Source organism: Anomaloglossus baeobatrachus, unplaced genomic scaffold, assembly GCF_048569485.1.
Source record: "Anomaloglossus baeobatrachus isolate aAnoBae1 unplaced genomic scaffold, aAnoBae1.hap1 Scaffold_2424, whole genome shotgun sequence".
In the NCBI taxonomy this organism is placed as follows: domain Eukaryota; kingdom Metazoa; phylum Chordata; class Amphibia; order Anura; family Aromobatidae; genus Anomaloglossus; species Anomaloglossus baeobatrachus.
In genome coordinates, this window is record NW_027442054.1 from 44,780 (window position 1) to 60,745 (window position 15,966).

At 54.1% G+C, this 15,966-nt stretch overlaps 1 protein-coding gene across 1 annotated transcript in view; it reads left to right on the top strand.

Moving 5' to 3' along the window:
* Window positions 1-1,750: 1,750 nt before the first annotated feature.
* LOC142262028 (uncharacterized) overlaps window positions 1,751-15,966 on the top strand; it is a 49,223-nt gene continuing 35,007 nt past the window's right edge. Inside the window, exons 1-2 of the mRNA XM_075332151.1 lie at window positions 1,751-1,775; window positions 11,615-11,696. Coding sequence (XP_075188266.1) covers window positions 11,619-11,696 — 78 coding nt within the window. The 5' untranslated portion in view covers window positions 1,751-1,775; window positions 11,615-11,618. The remainder of the gene's footprint in view (window positions 1,776-11,614; window positions 11,697-15,966) is intronic.

The window sequence follows — 15,966 nt, forward strand, 5'->3', positions numbered from 1 at the left end:
CGATCACATTACACACACGGCTCCCCTCACATTACACACACGGCTCCGCTCCCATTACACACACGGCTCCGATCACATTACACACGCGGCTCCGATCACATTACACACACGGCTCCGCTCCCATTACACACACGGCTCCGATCACATTACACACGCGGCTCCAATCACATTACACACGCGGCTCCAATCACATTACACACACGGCTCCGCTCACATTACACACGCGGCTCCAATCACATTACACACACGGCTCCAATCACATTACACACGCGGCTCCGCTCACATTACACACACGGCTCCAATCACATTACACACACGGCTCCGCTCCCATTACACACACGGCTCCGATCACATTACACACGCGGCTCCGATCACATTACACACACGGCTCCGCTCCCATTACACACACGGCTCCGATCACATTACACACGCGGCTCCAATCACATTACACACGCGGCTCCAATCACATTACACACACGGCTCCGCTCACATTACACACGCGGCTCCAATCACATTACACACACGGCTCCAATCACATTACACACGCGGCTCCGCTCACATTACACACACGGCTCCGCTCACATTACACACACGCGGCTCCGCTCACATTACACACACGGCTCCGATCACATTACACACACGGCTCCGATCACATTACACACACGGCTCCGCTCCCATTACACACACGGCTCCGATCACATTACACACGCGGCTCCGCTCACATTACACACACGCCTCCGCTCCCATTACACACACGGCTCCGCTCACATTACACACACGGCTCCGCTCACATTACACACACGCGGCTCCGCTCACATTACACACACGGCTCCGATCACATTACACACACGGCTCCGATCACATTACACACACGGCTCCGCTCCCATTACACACACGGCTCCGATCACATTACACACGCGGCTCCGCTCACATTACACACACACGGCTCCAATCACATTACACACACGGCTCCAATCACATTACACACACGGCTCCAATCACATTACACACACGGCTCCGCTCACATTACACACACGGCTCCGCTCACATTACACACACGGCTCCGCTCACATTACACACACGGCTCCGCTCACATTACACACACGGCTCCGCTCACATTACACACACGGCTCCGATCCCATAACACACGCGGCTCCGCTCACATTACACACACGGCTCCGATCACATTACACACACGGCTCCGCTCACATTACACACACGGCTCCAATCACATTACACACGCGGCTCCAATCACATTACACACGCGGCTCCAATCACATTACACACGCGGCTCCAATCACATTACACACGCGGCTCCAATCACATTACACACGCGGCTCCAATCACATTACACACACGGCTCCAATCACATTACACACGCGGCTCCAATCACATTACACACACGGCTCCGCTCACATTACACACACGGCTCCGATCCCATAACACACGCGGCTCCGCTCACATTACACACACGGCTCCGATCACATTACACACACGGCTCCGCTCACATTACACACACGGCTCCAATCACATTACACACGCGGCTCCAATCACATTACACACGCGGCTCCAATCACATTACACACGCGGCTCCAATCACATTACACACACGGCTCCAATCACATTACACACGCGGCTCCGCTCCTCATAACACCTACCGCTCTGCTCCATCCTCCCACACACACTGAGCATAGCCTCTGATCATGTGACTGATCACATGACGGTGACATCACACAGGTCCTGTGAGCACAGGCAGTATCGGCTCTGAGGTGGAGGTCAGTGCATGTTCTCCTCACCCCGAACTACAGGAGAGCGACAGACCCCGCACTACACATGGGGGAGAGAGAGCGACAGACCCCGCACTACACATGAGGGAGAGAGAGCGACAGACCCCGCACTACACATGGAAGAGAGAGCGACAGACCCCGCACTACACATGAGGGAGAGAGAGCGACAGACCCCGCACTACACATGAGGAGAGAGAGAGACAGACCCCGCACTACACATGGGGGAGAGAGCGACAGACCCCGCACTACACATGAGGGAGAGAGAGCGACAGACCCCGCACTACACATGAGGGAGAGAGAGAGACAGACCCCGCACTACACATGGGGGAGAGAGCGACAGACCCTGCACTACACATGAGGGAGAGAGAGCGACAGACCCCGCACTACACATGAGGGAGAGAGAGAGACAGACCCCGCACTACACATGGGGGAGAGAGCGACAGACCCTGCACTACACATGAGGGAGAGAGAGCGACAGACCCCGCACTACACATGAGGGAGAGAGAGCGACAGACCCCGCACTACACATGAGGGAGAGAGAGCGACAGACCCCGCACTACACATGAGGGAGAGAGAGCGACAGACCCCGCACTACACATGAGGGAGAGAGAGCGACAGACCCCGCACTACACATGGGGGAGAGAGAGCGACAGACCCCGCACTACACATGAGGGAGAGAGAGCGACAGACCCCGCACTACACATGAGGGAGAGAGAGAGACAGACCCCGCACTACACATGAGGGGGAGAGAGTGCGACAGACCCCGCACTATACATGAGGGAGAGAGCGACAGACCCCGCACTACACATGGGGGAGAGAGAGCGACAGACCCCGCATTACACATGAGGGAGAGAGAGCGACAGACCCCGCACTACACATGAGGGAGAGAGAGCGACAGACCCCGCACTACACATGGAGGAGAGAGAGCGACAGACCCCGCACTACACATGAGGGAGAGAGAGAGACAGACCCCGCACTACACATGAGGGAGAGAGAGCGACAGACCCCGCACTACACATGGGGGAGAGAGCGACAGACCCCGCACTACACATGGGGGAGAGAGCGACAGACCCCGCACTACACATGGGGGAGAGAGCGACAGACCCCGCACTACACATGAGGGAGAGAGAGCGACAGACCCCGCACTACACATGAGGGAGAGAGAGCGACAGACCCCGCACTACACATGAGGGAGAGAGAGCGACAGACCCCGCACTACACATGGGGGAGAGAGCGACAGACCCCGCACTACACATGGGGGAGAGAGCGACAGACCCCGCACTACACATGGGGGAGAGAGAGCGACAGACCCCGGACTACACATGAGGGAGAGAGACAGACCCCGCACTACACATGAGGGGGAGAGAGCGACAGACCCCGCACTACACATGGGGGAGAGAGCGACAGACCCCGCACTACACATGAGGGAGAGAGCGACAGACCCCGCACTACACATGGGGGAGAGAGAGCGACAGACCCCGCACTACACATGAGGGAGAGAGAGCGACAGACCCCGCACTACACATCGGGGGGGAGAGAGCGACAGACCCCGCACTACACATGAGGGAGAGAGAGAGCGACAGACCCCGCACTACACATGAGGGAGAGAGAGAGAGACCCCAGACTACACATGAGGGAGAGAGAGCGACAGACCCCGCACTACACATGGGGGAGAGAGCGACAGACCCCGCACTACACATGAGGGAGAGAGAGCGACAGACCCCGCACTACACATGAGGGAGAGAGAGCGACAGACCCCGCACTACACATGAGGGAGAGAGAGCGACAGACCCCGCACTACACATGAGGAAGAGAGAGAATGACAGACCCCGCACTACTCATGAGGGAGAGAGAGCGACAGACCCCGCACTACACATGAGGGAGAGAGCGACAGACCCCGCACTACACATGGGGGAGAGAGAGCGACAGACCCCGCACTACACATGAGGGAGAGAGAGAGCGACAGACCCCGCACTACACATGAGGGGGAGAGAGCGACAGACCCCGCACTACACATGAGGGAGAGAGAGCGACAGACCCTGCACTACACATGAGGGAGAGAGAGCGACAGACCCCGCACTACACATGAGGGAGAGAGCGACAGACCCCGCACTACACATGAGGGAGAGAGAGTGACAGACCCCGCACTACACATGAGGGAGAGAGCGACAGACCCCGCACTACACATGAGGGAGAGAGAGCGACAGCCCCCGCACTACACATGAGGGAGAGAGAGTGACAGACCCCGCACTACACATGAGGGAGAGAGAGCGAAAGACCCCGCACTACACATGAGGGAGAGAGAGCGACAGACCCCGCACTACACATGAGGAGAGAGAGCGACAGACCCCGCACTACACATGAGGGAGAGAGAGCGACAGACCCCGCACTACACATGAGGGAGAGAGAGTGACAGACCCCGCACTACACATGGGAGAGAGAGCGACAGACCCCGCACTACACATGAGGGAGAGAGCGACAGACCCCGCACTACACATGGGAGAGAGAGAGCGACAGACCCCGCACTACACATGAGGGAGAGAGCGACAGACCCCGCACTACACATGGGGGAGAGAGAGCGACAGACCCCGCACTACACATGGAGGAGAGAGAGCGACAGACCCCGCACTACACATGAGGGAGAGAGAGCGACAGACCCCGCACTACACATGGGGGAGAGAGAGTGACAGACCCCGCACTACACATGGAGGAGAGAGAGAGCGACAGACCCCGCACTACACATGGGGGAGAGAGAGAGCGACAGACCCGCACTACACATGGAGGAGAGAGAGACAGACCCCGCACTACACATGGGGAGAGAGCGCGACAGACCCCGCACTACACATGAGGGAGAGAGAGCGACAGACCCCGCACTACACATGAGGGAGAGAGAGAGACAGACCCCGCACTACACATGGGGGAGAGAGCGACAGACCCCGCACTACACATGAGGGAGAGAGAGCGACAGACCCCGCACTACACATGAGGGAGAGAGAGAGACAGACCCCGCACTACACATGGGGGAGAGAGCGACAGACCCTGCACTACACATGAGGGAGAGAGAGCGACAGACCCCGCACTACACATGAGGGAGAGAGAGAGACAGACCCCGCACTACACATGGGGGAGAGAGCGACAGACCCTGCACTACACATGAGGGAGAGAGAGCGACAGACCCCGCACTACACATGAGGGAGAGAGAGCGACAGACCCCGCACTACACATGAGGGAGAGAGAGCGACAGACCCCGCACTACACATGAGGGAGAGAGAGCGACAGACCCCGCACTACACATGAGGGAGAGAGAGCGACAGACCCCGCACTACACATGGGGGAGAGAGAGCGACAGACCCCGCACTACACATGAGGGAGAGAGAGCGACAGACCCCGCACTACACATGAGGGAGAGAGAGAGACAGACCCCGCACTACACATGAGGGGGAGAGAGTGCGACAGACCCCGCACTATACATGAGGGAGAGAGCGACAGACCCCGCACTACACATGGGGGAGAGAGAGCGACAGACCCCGCATTACACATGAGGGAGAGAGAGCGACAGACCCCGCACTACACATGAGGGAGAGAGAGCGACAGACCCCGCACTACACATGGAGGAGAGAGAGCGACAGACCCCGCACTACACATGAGGGAGAGAGAGAGACAGACCCCGCACTACACATGAGGGAGAGAGAGCGACAGACCCCGCACTACACATGGGGGAGAGAGCGACAGACCCCGCACTACACATGGGGGAGAGAGCGACAGACCCCGCACTACACATGGGGGAGAGAGCGACAGACCCCGCACTACACATGAGGGAGAGAGAGCGACAGACCCCGCACTACACATGAGGGAGAGAGAGCGACAGACCCCGCACTACACATGAGGGAGAGAGAGCGACAGACCCCGCACTACACATGGGGGAGAGAGCGACAGACCCCGCACTACACATGGGGGAGAGAGCGACAGACCCCGCACTACACATGGGGGAGAGAGAGCGACAGACCCCGGACTACACATGAGGGAGAGAGACAGACCCCGCACTACACATGAGGGGGAGAGAGCGACAGACCCCGCACTACACATGGGGGAGAGAGCGACAGACCCCGCACTACACATGAGGGAGAGAGCGACAGACCCCGCACTACACATGGGGGAGAGAGAGCGACAGACCCCGCACTACACATGAGGGAGAGAGAGCGACAGACCCCGCACTACACATGGGGGGGAGAGAGCGACAGACCCCGCACTACACATGAGGGAGAGAGAGAGCGACAGACCCCGCACTACACATGAGGGAGAGAGAGAGAGACCCCAGACTACACATGAGGGAGAGAGAGCGACAGACCCCGCACTACACATGGGGGAGAGAGCGACAGACCCCGCACTACACATGAGGGAGAGAGAGCGACAGACCCCGCACTACACATGAGGGAGAGAGAGCGACAGACCCCGCACTACACATGAGGGAGAGAGAGCGACAGACCCCGCACTACACATGAGGAAGAGAGAGAATGACAGACCCCGCACTACTCATGAGGGAGAGAGAGCGACAGACCCCGCACTACACATGAGGGAGAGAGCGACAGACCCCGCACTACACATGGGGGAGAGAGAGCGACAGACCCCGCACTACACATGAGGGAGAGAGAGAGCGACAGACCCCGCACTACACATGAGGGGGAGAGAGCGACAGACCCCGCACTACACATGAGGGAGAGAGAGCGACAGACCCTGCACTACACATGAGGGAGAGAGAGCGACAGACCCCGCACTACACATGAGGGAGAGAGCGACAGACCCCGCACTACACATGAGGGAGAGAGAGTGACAGACCCCGCACTACACATGAGGGAGAGAGCGACAGACCCCGCACTACACATGAGGGAGAGAGAGCGACAGCCCCCGCACTACACATGAGGGAGAGAGAGTGACAGACCCCGCACTACACATGAGGGAGAGAGAGCGAAAGACCCCGCACTACACATGAGGGAGAGAGAGCGACAGACCCCGCACTACACATGAGGGAGAGAGAGCGACAGACCCCGCACTACACATGAGGGAGAGAGAGCGACAGACCCCGCACTACACATGAGGGAGAGAGAGTGACAGACCCCGCACTACACATGGGAGAGAGAGCGACAGACCCCGCACTACACATGAGGGAGAGAGCGACAGACCCCGCACTACACATGGGAGAGAGAGAGCGACAGACCCCGCACTACACATGAGGGAGAGAGCGACAGACCCCGCACTACACATGGGGGAGAGAGAGCGACAGACCCCGCACTACACATGGAGGAGAGAGAGCGACAGACCCCGCACTACACATGAGGGAGAGAGAGCGACAGACCCCGCACTACACATGGGGGAGAGAGAGTGACAGACCCCGCACTACACATGGAGGAGAGAGAGAGCGACAGACCCCGCACTACACATGGGGGAGAGAGAGAGCGACAGACCCCGCACTACACATGGAGGAGAGAGAGACAGACCCCGCACTACACATGGGGGAGAGAGAGCGACAGACCCCGCACTACACATGAGGGAGAGAGAGAGCGACAGACCCCGCACTACACATGAGGGAGAGAGAGCGACAGACCCCGCACTACACATGAGGGAGAGAGAGCGACAGACCCCGCACTACACATGAGGGAGAGAGAGCGACAGACCCCGCACTACACATGAGGGAGAGAGAGAGCGACAGACCCCGCACTACACATGGGGGAGAGAGAGCGACAGACCCCGCACTACACATGAGGGAAAGAGAGCGACAGACCCCGCACTACACATCGGGGAGAGAGAGCGACAGACCCCGCACTACACATGAGGGAGAGAGAGAGCGACAGACCCCGCACTACACATGAGGGAGAGAGAGCGACAGACCCCGCACTACACATGAGGGAGAGAGAGCGACAGACCCCGCACTACACATGGGGGAGTGAGAGCGACAGACCCCACACTACAGATGAGGGAGAGAGAGCGACAGACCCCGCACTACACATGAGGGAGAGAGAGCGACAGACCCCGCACTACACATGAGGGAGAGAGAGCGACAGACCCCGCACTACACATGAGGGAGAAAGAGCGACAGACCCCGCACTACACATGGGGGAGAGAGAGCGACAGACCCCACACTACACATGGAGGAGAGAGAGCGACAGACCCCGCACTACACATGGAGGAGAGAGAGCGACAGACCCCACACTACACATGGAGGAGAGAGAGCGACAGACGCCGCACTACACATGAGGGAGGGAGAGCGACAGACCCCACACTACACATGGAGGAGAGAGAGCGACAGACCCCACACTACACATGTAGGAGAGAGAGCGACAGACCCCACACTACACATGGAGGAGAGAGAGCGACAGACCCCACACTACACATGGAGGAGAGAGAGCGACAGACCCCGCACTACACATGAGGGAGAGAGAGCGACAGACCCCGCACTACACATGAGGGAGAGAGAGCGACAGACCCCGCACTACACATGGGGGAGAGAGAGCGACAGACCACGCACTACACATGAGGGAGAAAGAGCGACAGACCCCGCACTACACATGAGGGAGAGAGAGCGACAGACCCTGCACTACACATGAGGGAGAGAGAGCGACAAACCCCGCACTACACATGAGGGAGAGAGAGCGACAGACCCCGCACTACACATGGGGGAGAGAGAGCGACAGACCCCGCACTACACATGAGGGAGAGAGAGCGACAGACCCTGCACTACACATGGGGGAGAGAGAGAGTGACAGACCCCGCACTACACATGAGGGAGAGAGAGCGACAGACCCCGCACTACACATGAGGGAGAGAGAGCGACAGACCCCGCACTACACATGGGGGGGAGAATGAGCGACCAGACCCCGCACTACACATGGGGGAGAGAGAGCGACAGACCCCGCACTACACATGGGGGAGAGAGAGAGCGACAGATCCCGCACTACACATGGTGGAGAGAGAGCGACAGACCCCGCACTACACATGGGGGGGAGAGAGCGACAGGCCCCACACTACACATGGGGGGGAGAGAGCGACAGACCCCGCACTACACATGAGGGAGAGAGAGAGCGACAGACCCCGCACTACACATGAGGGAGAGAGAGAGCGACAGACCCCGCACTACACATGAGGGAGAGAGAGCGACAGACCCCGCACTACACATGAGGGAGAGAGAGCGACAGACCCCGCACTACACATGGGGGAGAGAGAGCGACAGACCCCACACTACACATGAGGGAGAGAGATCGACAGACCCCACACTACACATGAGGGAGAGAGAGCGACAGACCCCGCACTACACATGAGGGAGAAAGAGCGACAGACCCCGCACTACACATGGGGGAGAGAGAGAGCGACAGACCCCGCACTACACATGAGGGAGAGAGAGCGACAGACCCCGCACTACACATGAGGGAGAGAGAGCGACAGACCCCGCACTACACATGAGGGAGAGAGAGCGACAGACCCCGCACTACACATGAGGGAGAGAGAGCGACAGACCCCGCACTACACATGAGGGAGAGAGAGCGACAGACCCCGCACTACACATGAGGGAGAAAGAGCGACAGACCCCGCACTACACATGGGGGAGAGAGAGCGACAGACCCCGCACTACACATGGGGGAGAGAGAGCGACAGACCCCACACTACACATGGAGGAGAGAGAGCGACAGACCCCGCACTACACATGGAGGAGAGAGAGCGACAGACCCCACACTACACATGGAGGAGAGAGAGCGACAGACCCCGCACTACACATGAGGGAGGGAGAGCGACAGACCCCACACTACACATGGAGGAGAGAGAGCGACAGACCCCACACTACACATGTAGGAGAGAGAGCGACAGACCCCGCACTACACATGAGGGAGAGAGAGCGACAGACCCCGCACTACACATGAGGGAGAGAGAGCGACAGACCCCGCACTACACATGGAGGAGAGAGAGCGACAGACCACGCACTACACATGAGGGAGAAAGAGCGACAGACCCCGCACTACACATGAGGGAGAGAGAGCGACAAACCCCGCACTACACATGAGGGAGAGAGAGCGACAGACCCTGCACTACACATGGGGGAGAGAGAGCGACAGACCCCGCACTACACATGAGGGAGAGAGAGCGACAGACCCTGCACTACACATGGGGGAGAGAGAGAGTGACAGACCCCGCACTACACATGAGGGAGAGAGAGCGACAGACCCCGCACTACACATGAGGGAGAGAGAGCGACAGACCCCGCACTACACATGGGGGAGAGAGAGCGACAGACCCCGCACTACACATGGGGGAGAGAGAGATTGACAGATCCCGCACTACACATGGTGGAGAGAGAGCGACAGACCCCGCACTACACATGGGGGGGAGAGAGCGACAGGCCCCGCACTACACATGGGGGGGGAGAGAGCGACAGACCCCGCACTACACATGAGGGAGAGAGAGAGCGACAGACCCCGCACTACACATGGGGGCGAGAGAGAGCAACAGACCCCGCACTACACATGAGGGAGAGAGAGCGACAGAAACCGCACTACACATGAGGGAGAGAGAGCGACAGACCCCGCACTACACATGGGGGAGAGAGAGCGACAGACCCCGCACTACACATGGGGGAGAGAGAGTGACAGACCCTGCACTACACATGGGGGAGAGAGCGACAGACCCCGCACTACACATGAGGAGAGAGAGCGACAGACCCCGCACTACACATGGAGAAGAGCGAGAGTGACAGACCCTGCACTACACATGAGGGAGAGAGAGCGACAGACCCCGCACTACACATGGGGGGGAGAATGAGCGACCAGACCCCGCACTACACATGGGGGAGAGAGAGCGACAGACCCCGCACTACACATGGGGGAGAGAGAGATTGACAGATCCCGCACTACACATGGTGGAGAGAGAGCGACAGACCCCGCACTACACATGGGGGGGAGAGAGCGACAGGCCCCGCACTACACATGGGGGGGAGAGAGCGACAGACCCCGCACTACACATGAGGGAGAGAGAGAGCGACAGACCCCGCACTACACATGGGGGCGAGAGAGAGCAACAGACCCCGCACTACACATGAGGGAGAGAGAGCGACAGAAACCGCACTACACATGAGGGAGAGAGAGCGACAGACCCCGCACTACACATGAGGGAGAGAGAGCGACAGACCCAGCACTACACATGGGGGAGAGAGAGCGACAGACCCCGCACTACACATGGGGGAGAGAGAGTGACAGACCCTGCACTACACATGGGGGAGAGAGCGACAGACCCCGCACTACACATGAGGAGAGAGAGCGCCAGACCCCGCACTACACATGGAGAAGAGCGAGAGTGACAGACCCTGCACTACACATGAGGGAGAGAGAGCGACAGACCCCGCACTACACATGAGGGAGAGAGAGCGACAGACCCCGCACTACACATGGAGGAGAGAGAGAGAGCGACAGACCCCGCACTACACATGAGGGAGAGAGAGCGACAGACCCCGCACTACACATGAGGGAGAGAGAGCGACAGACCCCGCACTACACATGGGGGAGAGAGAGCGACAGACCCCGCACTACACATGAGGGAGAGAGAGCGACAGACCCCGCACTACATATGGGAGAGAGAGAGCGACAGACCCCGCACTACACATGGGGGAGAGAGAGTGACAGACCCTGCACTACACATGGGGGAGAGAGAGAGCGACAGACCCCGCACTACACATGGGGGAGAGAGAGCGACAGACCCTGCCTTTTGTTGATTTTCTCATCATCTCATCCTCTTTACAATAAAGGATCTTCTGTCGTTTTCTTTTGATTTTTCCTGTTTGACCCAAGAAAGATGAATAAGGACAAAGACCAAATTATGGAGAAGATATTAAACCTGAGTCTGGAGATAATCTTCCATCTTACTGGAGAGGTGAGAGGTTCTGATGTCATTATATTACATCATTATCTATGGGGATAACAGAGGATATGACCGGGGAGGTGAGAGGTTCTGATGTCATCACATTACATCATTATCTATGGGGATAACAGAGGATATGACCGGGGAGGTGAGAGGCTCTGATGTCATCACATTACATCATTATCTATGGGAATAACAGAGGATATGACCGGGGAGGTGAGAGGCTCTGATGTCATCACATTACATCATTATCTATGGGAATAACAGAGGATATGAACGGGGAGGTGAGAGGTTCTGATGTCATCACATTACATCATTATCTATGGGAATAACAGAGGATATGACCGGGGAGGTGAGAGGCTCTGATGTCATCACATTATATCATTATCTATGGGAATAACAGAGTATATAACCGGGGAGGTGAGAGGCTCTGATGTCATCACATTACATCATTATCTATGGGAATAACAGAGGATATGAACGGGGAGGTGAGAGGTTCTGATGTCATCACATTACATCATTATCTATGGGAATAACAGAGGATATGACCGGGGAGGTGAGAGGCTCTGATGTCATCACATTACATCATTATCTATGGGAATAACAGAGGATATGAACGGGGAGGTGAGAGGCTCTGATGTCATCACATTACATCATTATCTATGGGAATAACAGAGGATATGAACGGGGAGGTGAGAGGCTCTGATGTCATCACATTACATCATTATCTATGGGGATAACAGAGGATATGACCGGGGAGGTGAGAGGCTCTGATGTCATCACATTACATCATTATCTATGGGAATAACAGAGGATATGACCGGGGAGGTGAGAGCCTCTGATGTCACCACATAACATCATTATCTATGGGAATAACAGAGGATATGACCGAAGAGGCGAAAGGTTCTGATGTCATCACATTACATCATTATCTATGGGAATAACAGAGGATATGACCAGGGAAGTGAGAGGCTCTGATGTCATCACATTACATCATTATCTATGGGAATAACATGATATGACCGGGGAGGTGAGAGGCTCTGATGTCATCACATTACATCATTATCTATGGGAATAACAGAGGATATGACCGGGGAGGTGAGAGGTTCTGATGTCATCACATTACATCATTATCTATGGGAATAACAGAGGATATGACCGGGGAGGTGAGGGGTTCTGATGTCATCACATTACCTTATTATCTATGGGAATAACAGAGGATATGACCGGGGAGGTGAGAGGTTCTGATGTCATCACATTACATCATTATCTATGGGAATAACAGAGGATATGACCGGGGAGGTGAGAGGTTCTGATGTCATCACATTACATCATTATCTATGGGAATAACAGAGGATATGACCGGGGAGGTGAGAGGTTCTGATGTGATCACATTACATCATTATTAGGGATGAACGAATATATTCGCCACTATTCGGTATTCGACGGATAATGGGGTATTAAAGGTATTCGGTATCCGACGCCTAATATGGTATTTCCTCCAATACTTTCATTTTCGTTTCTGCACTTAATGGCGCCTTTTTCCAGCCAATGAACACATCTGACATTGCTTGCCCTCACAGTAACGCCGCAGCCATCTTTGTTGTGGTGTTACTGTGATTGGCTTGGCTGCACAGTGTCATGTACTGTGTGCGGTACAGCATTTTTCCAGCCAACTAATACTAGTCCTTCTAAGGGCTGAAGATATTTAGCATTAGCTGTTAGCGACTGTGTAAATCATAGAAACAGGTATAGGGACAGTTCAGGTTATTGTATGAGATAGTGTTCCTGCTGCACAATCCAAAATAGTCCTTTTTAAGGGCTGAAGACAGTGTCCACTATGTGCTAGCTGCTGTGTAAATCATAGAACTGCTGCAAAAGAAAAAAAATCCTTTTCTTAGTGCTGCATACGGTCTGTTCCTGCAGTGTGTGATATAGGGACAGCTTACTCACAGGCAGGGAGAGATTTAAAGCTATCCTGACATCTGCTATCTCTGTGTCTGTTTTACTAGCAATAGGTATTACAACTTACAAAAAAAGGGCCCAAAATTGTAAAAACAACGGGTTCAGGTGTAGTGTAGTGCCTGTCAGCCACCATCTCAATTCACATTCTGAGTGTTACCAAATTTTTAGTAATACTAGGTGTCAGTGGCACAACTTCTGCCTCATGGCCAGTACCTTCCTACAAGCAAGCTAGCATACTTTTGGGGGCTCCATATCTTACAGAACCTACCTAGTGGCTTTCTGCAACTAACACACAGTCTCAGTGTTACCCAATTTTTATTATTACTCTGTGTCAGGGTCACAACTTTTGCTTCAAGTCCAGTACCTTCCTAGCAACAAGCTAGCATATTTTGAGGGGCTTCATATCTCACAGAACCTACCTAGTGGCTTGCTGCAACTAACACACAGTGTCAGTGTTATCCAATTTTTATTAATTCTTGGTGTCAGGTGCACAAATTCTTCCTCAACTCCAGTACTTTCCAATCAGCCACCTAGTGTAATTTTGGGGGTTTCATATCTTACAGAACCTACATAGTGGCTTGCTCTTACTAAAACACAGTCTGAGTTCCAAAAACCAATACTAAAATAAAAGTATTGTTGTCAGGAAAAGGGGGAGGAAGTGGAAGTTACACCCCCCTTTCCACCCGATAGAGCATGTGACTCGCTCTCTAGCGCCCCTCTTATAGTCAGGAGAATTATGGAATTGCCCGACAATACGCAAGGAGGCCGCTATTTTACTATGCCAATGATTGAAGGGTTCCCGGTGAGTGTGGGGTATATATTCCCCCGACTCCTGTGAGCGGAATATATCTAATCCTCCCCTGATCTCACTGAATACCCCACAATGATCCTTGGCATAAACTCACTGCCACCAATTACGATAACTATTACGCCGAGCCCACAGACGTGGAATTCAGGATCGAGATAACAGAACAGCCCAAGATTAAATTATATATATTTTAATCGCCTTACGGGCACACGAGATACTACAATATATACAATATGAGAAAAACACTGTGGAAAGAAAGCGCAATAGGGTCTTACCCCAGAAAATTGGGGAAAATCAAGGAGGGTGGTCTTACTCACCTATAGGGGTTGTGAAAGTCACAACGCCTATAACAGCATATAAAAGTATCCAAGCCACGGCAGCGGACCCAAGAGTAGCAGATAACAGAAAGTAGTAGATAGGGATGTTAAACCGCGCCACTGACTCAGCCGATCCAGGAGATTAATGGATAGGTGTTGCTTTAATTCATTACACAGATCAGGTCAACGCGTTTCGGGAGTCGCAGCTCCCTTCATCAGGACAGTCTGGCAAGCAAAACACATCTGCTGTACAGGGAATACTTCCAGCAATATATACCTTACTGATGACGTCATGGTCCGCCCACTTCTGAAAAAAATCGGCGGGAATCCATATATAGAAAAAAATGTGTATGTTTCATCTCTATTACATTCAGCCTTTCTTATAGTACGTCACTTTGCCCTTGTCATATCTGTCCTGACGACTCAGAGGTTTAAAATAAAAATGAATTACAAAGAAAATAAAAACATATGTTTGTGCAAAATCTATATGCGTCTCTCTCTTTTTCATATGGTGTCAAAAAAAGTTCATGGGGAACCCATGTAAATGTGCACCTCAACCATCGCAACATTACCTAGAACCTGCTTAGGAAGGTATCAATTTAATCAAAGCGGCCGGAATGTGATCGTATAGTCCGCCCGTACCATATGGGAGGTGACCGTCGGGATGTGTTCAAAAAACGGGAATCATTATAAGGAGTACTACAGGGAAAAAAATATATATATATATAATGAAAAAAGGCGTAGCTAAGAGGATCAATTATCCCATAAATGAAAAAATATACATATATATATATATCTACATTATGTGATATTCACTGGATAGAAAAAAATTTTTTTATATATATAAATTGGATTAATAAGAAGAAGGGGATCACAATAATATACCTTAAAGAACGGTGCCATTGTCTGAGACCCAAAAACCTAATTAAGCCTAAGCTCCATGGCGGGAACATAAAGCAAACCAAGGACGCTATAGTATCTTGTGTGTAAGTGCAGGTTTAAAAACCCTATCCCTATGATTGTTAAATGCCTCGACCAACCCGCTAGTGCGGGTCAAGCTAAGGGAAAGAACACCATCAATGTTTTTTAATCGGAAACCAGCATTACATCACCATGTAATCTAGATTAATTTTATTACCGATCTGTGGAATAGTAAAAAAATTTTTTTATATTTATTATTATTTACTTGACT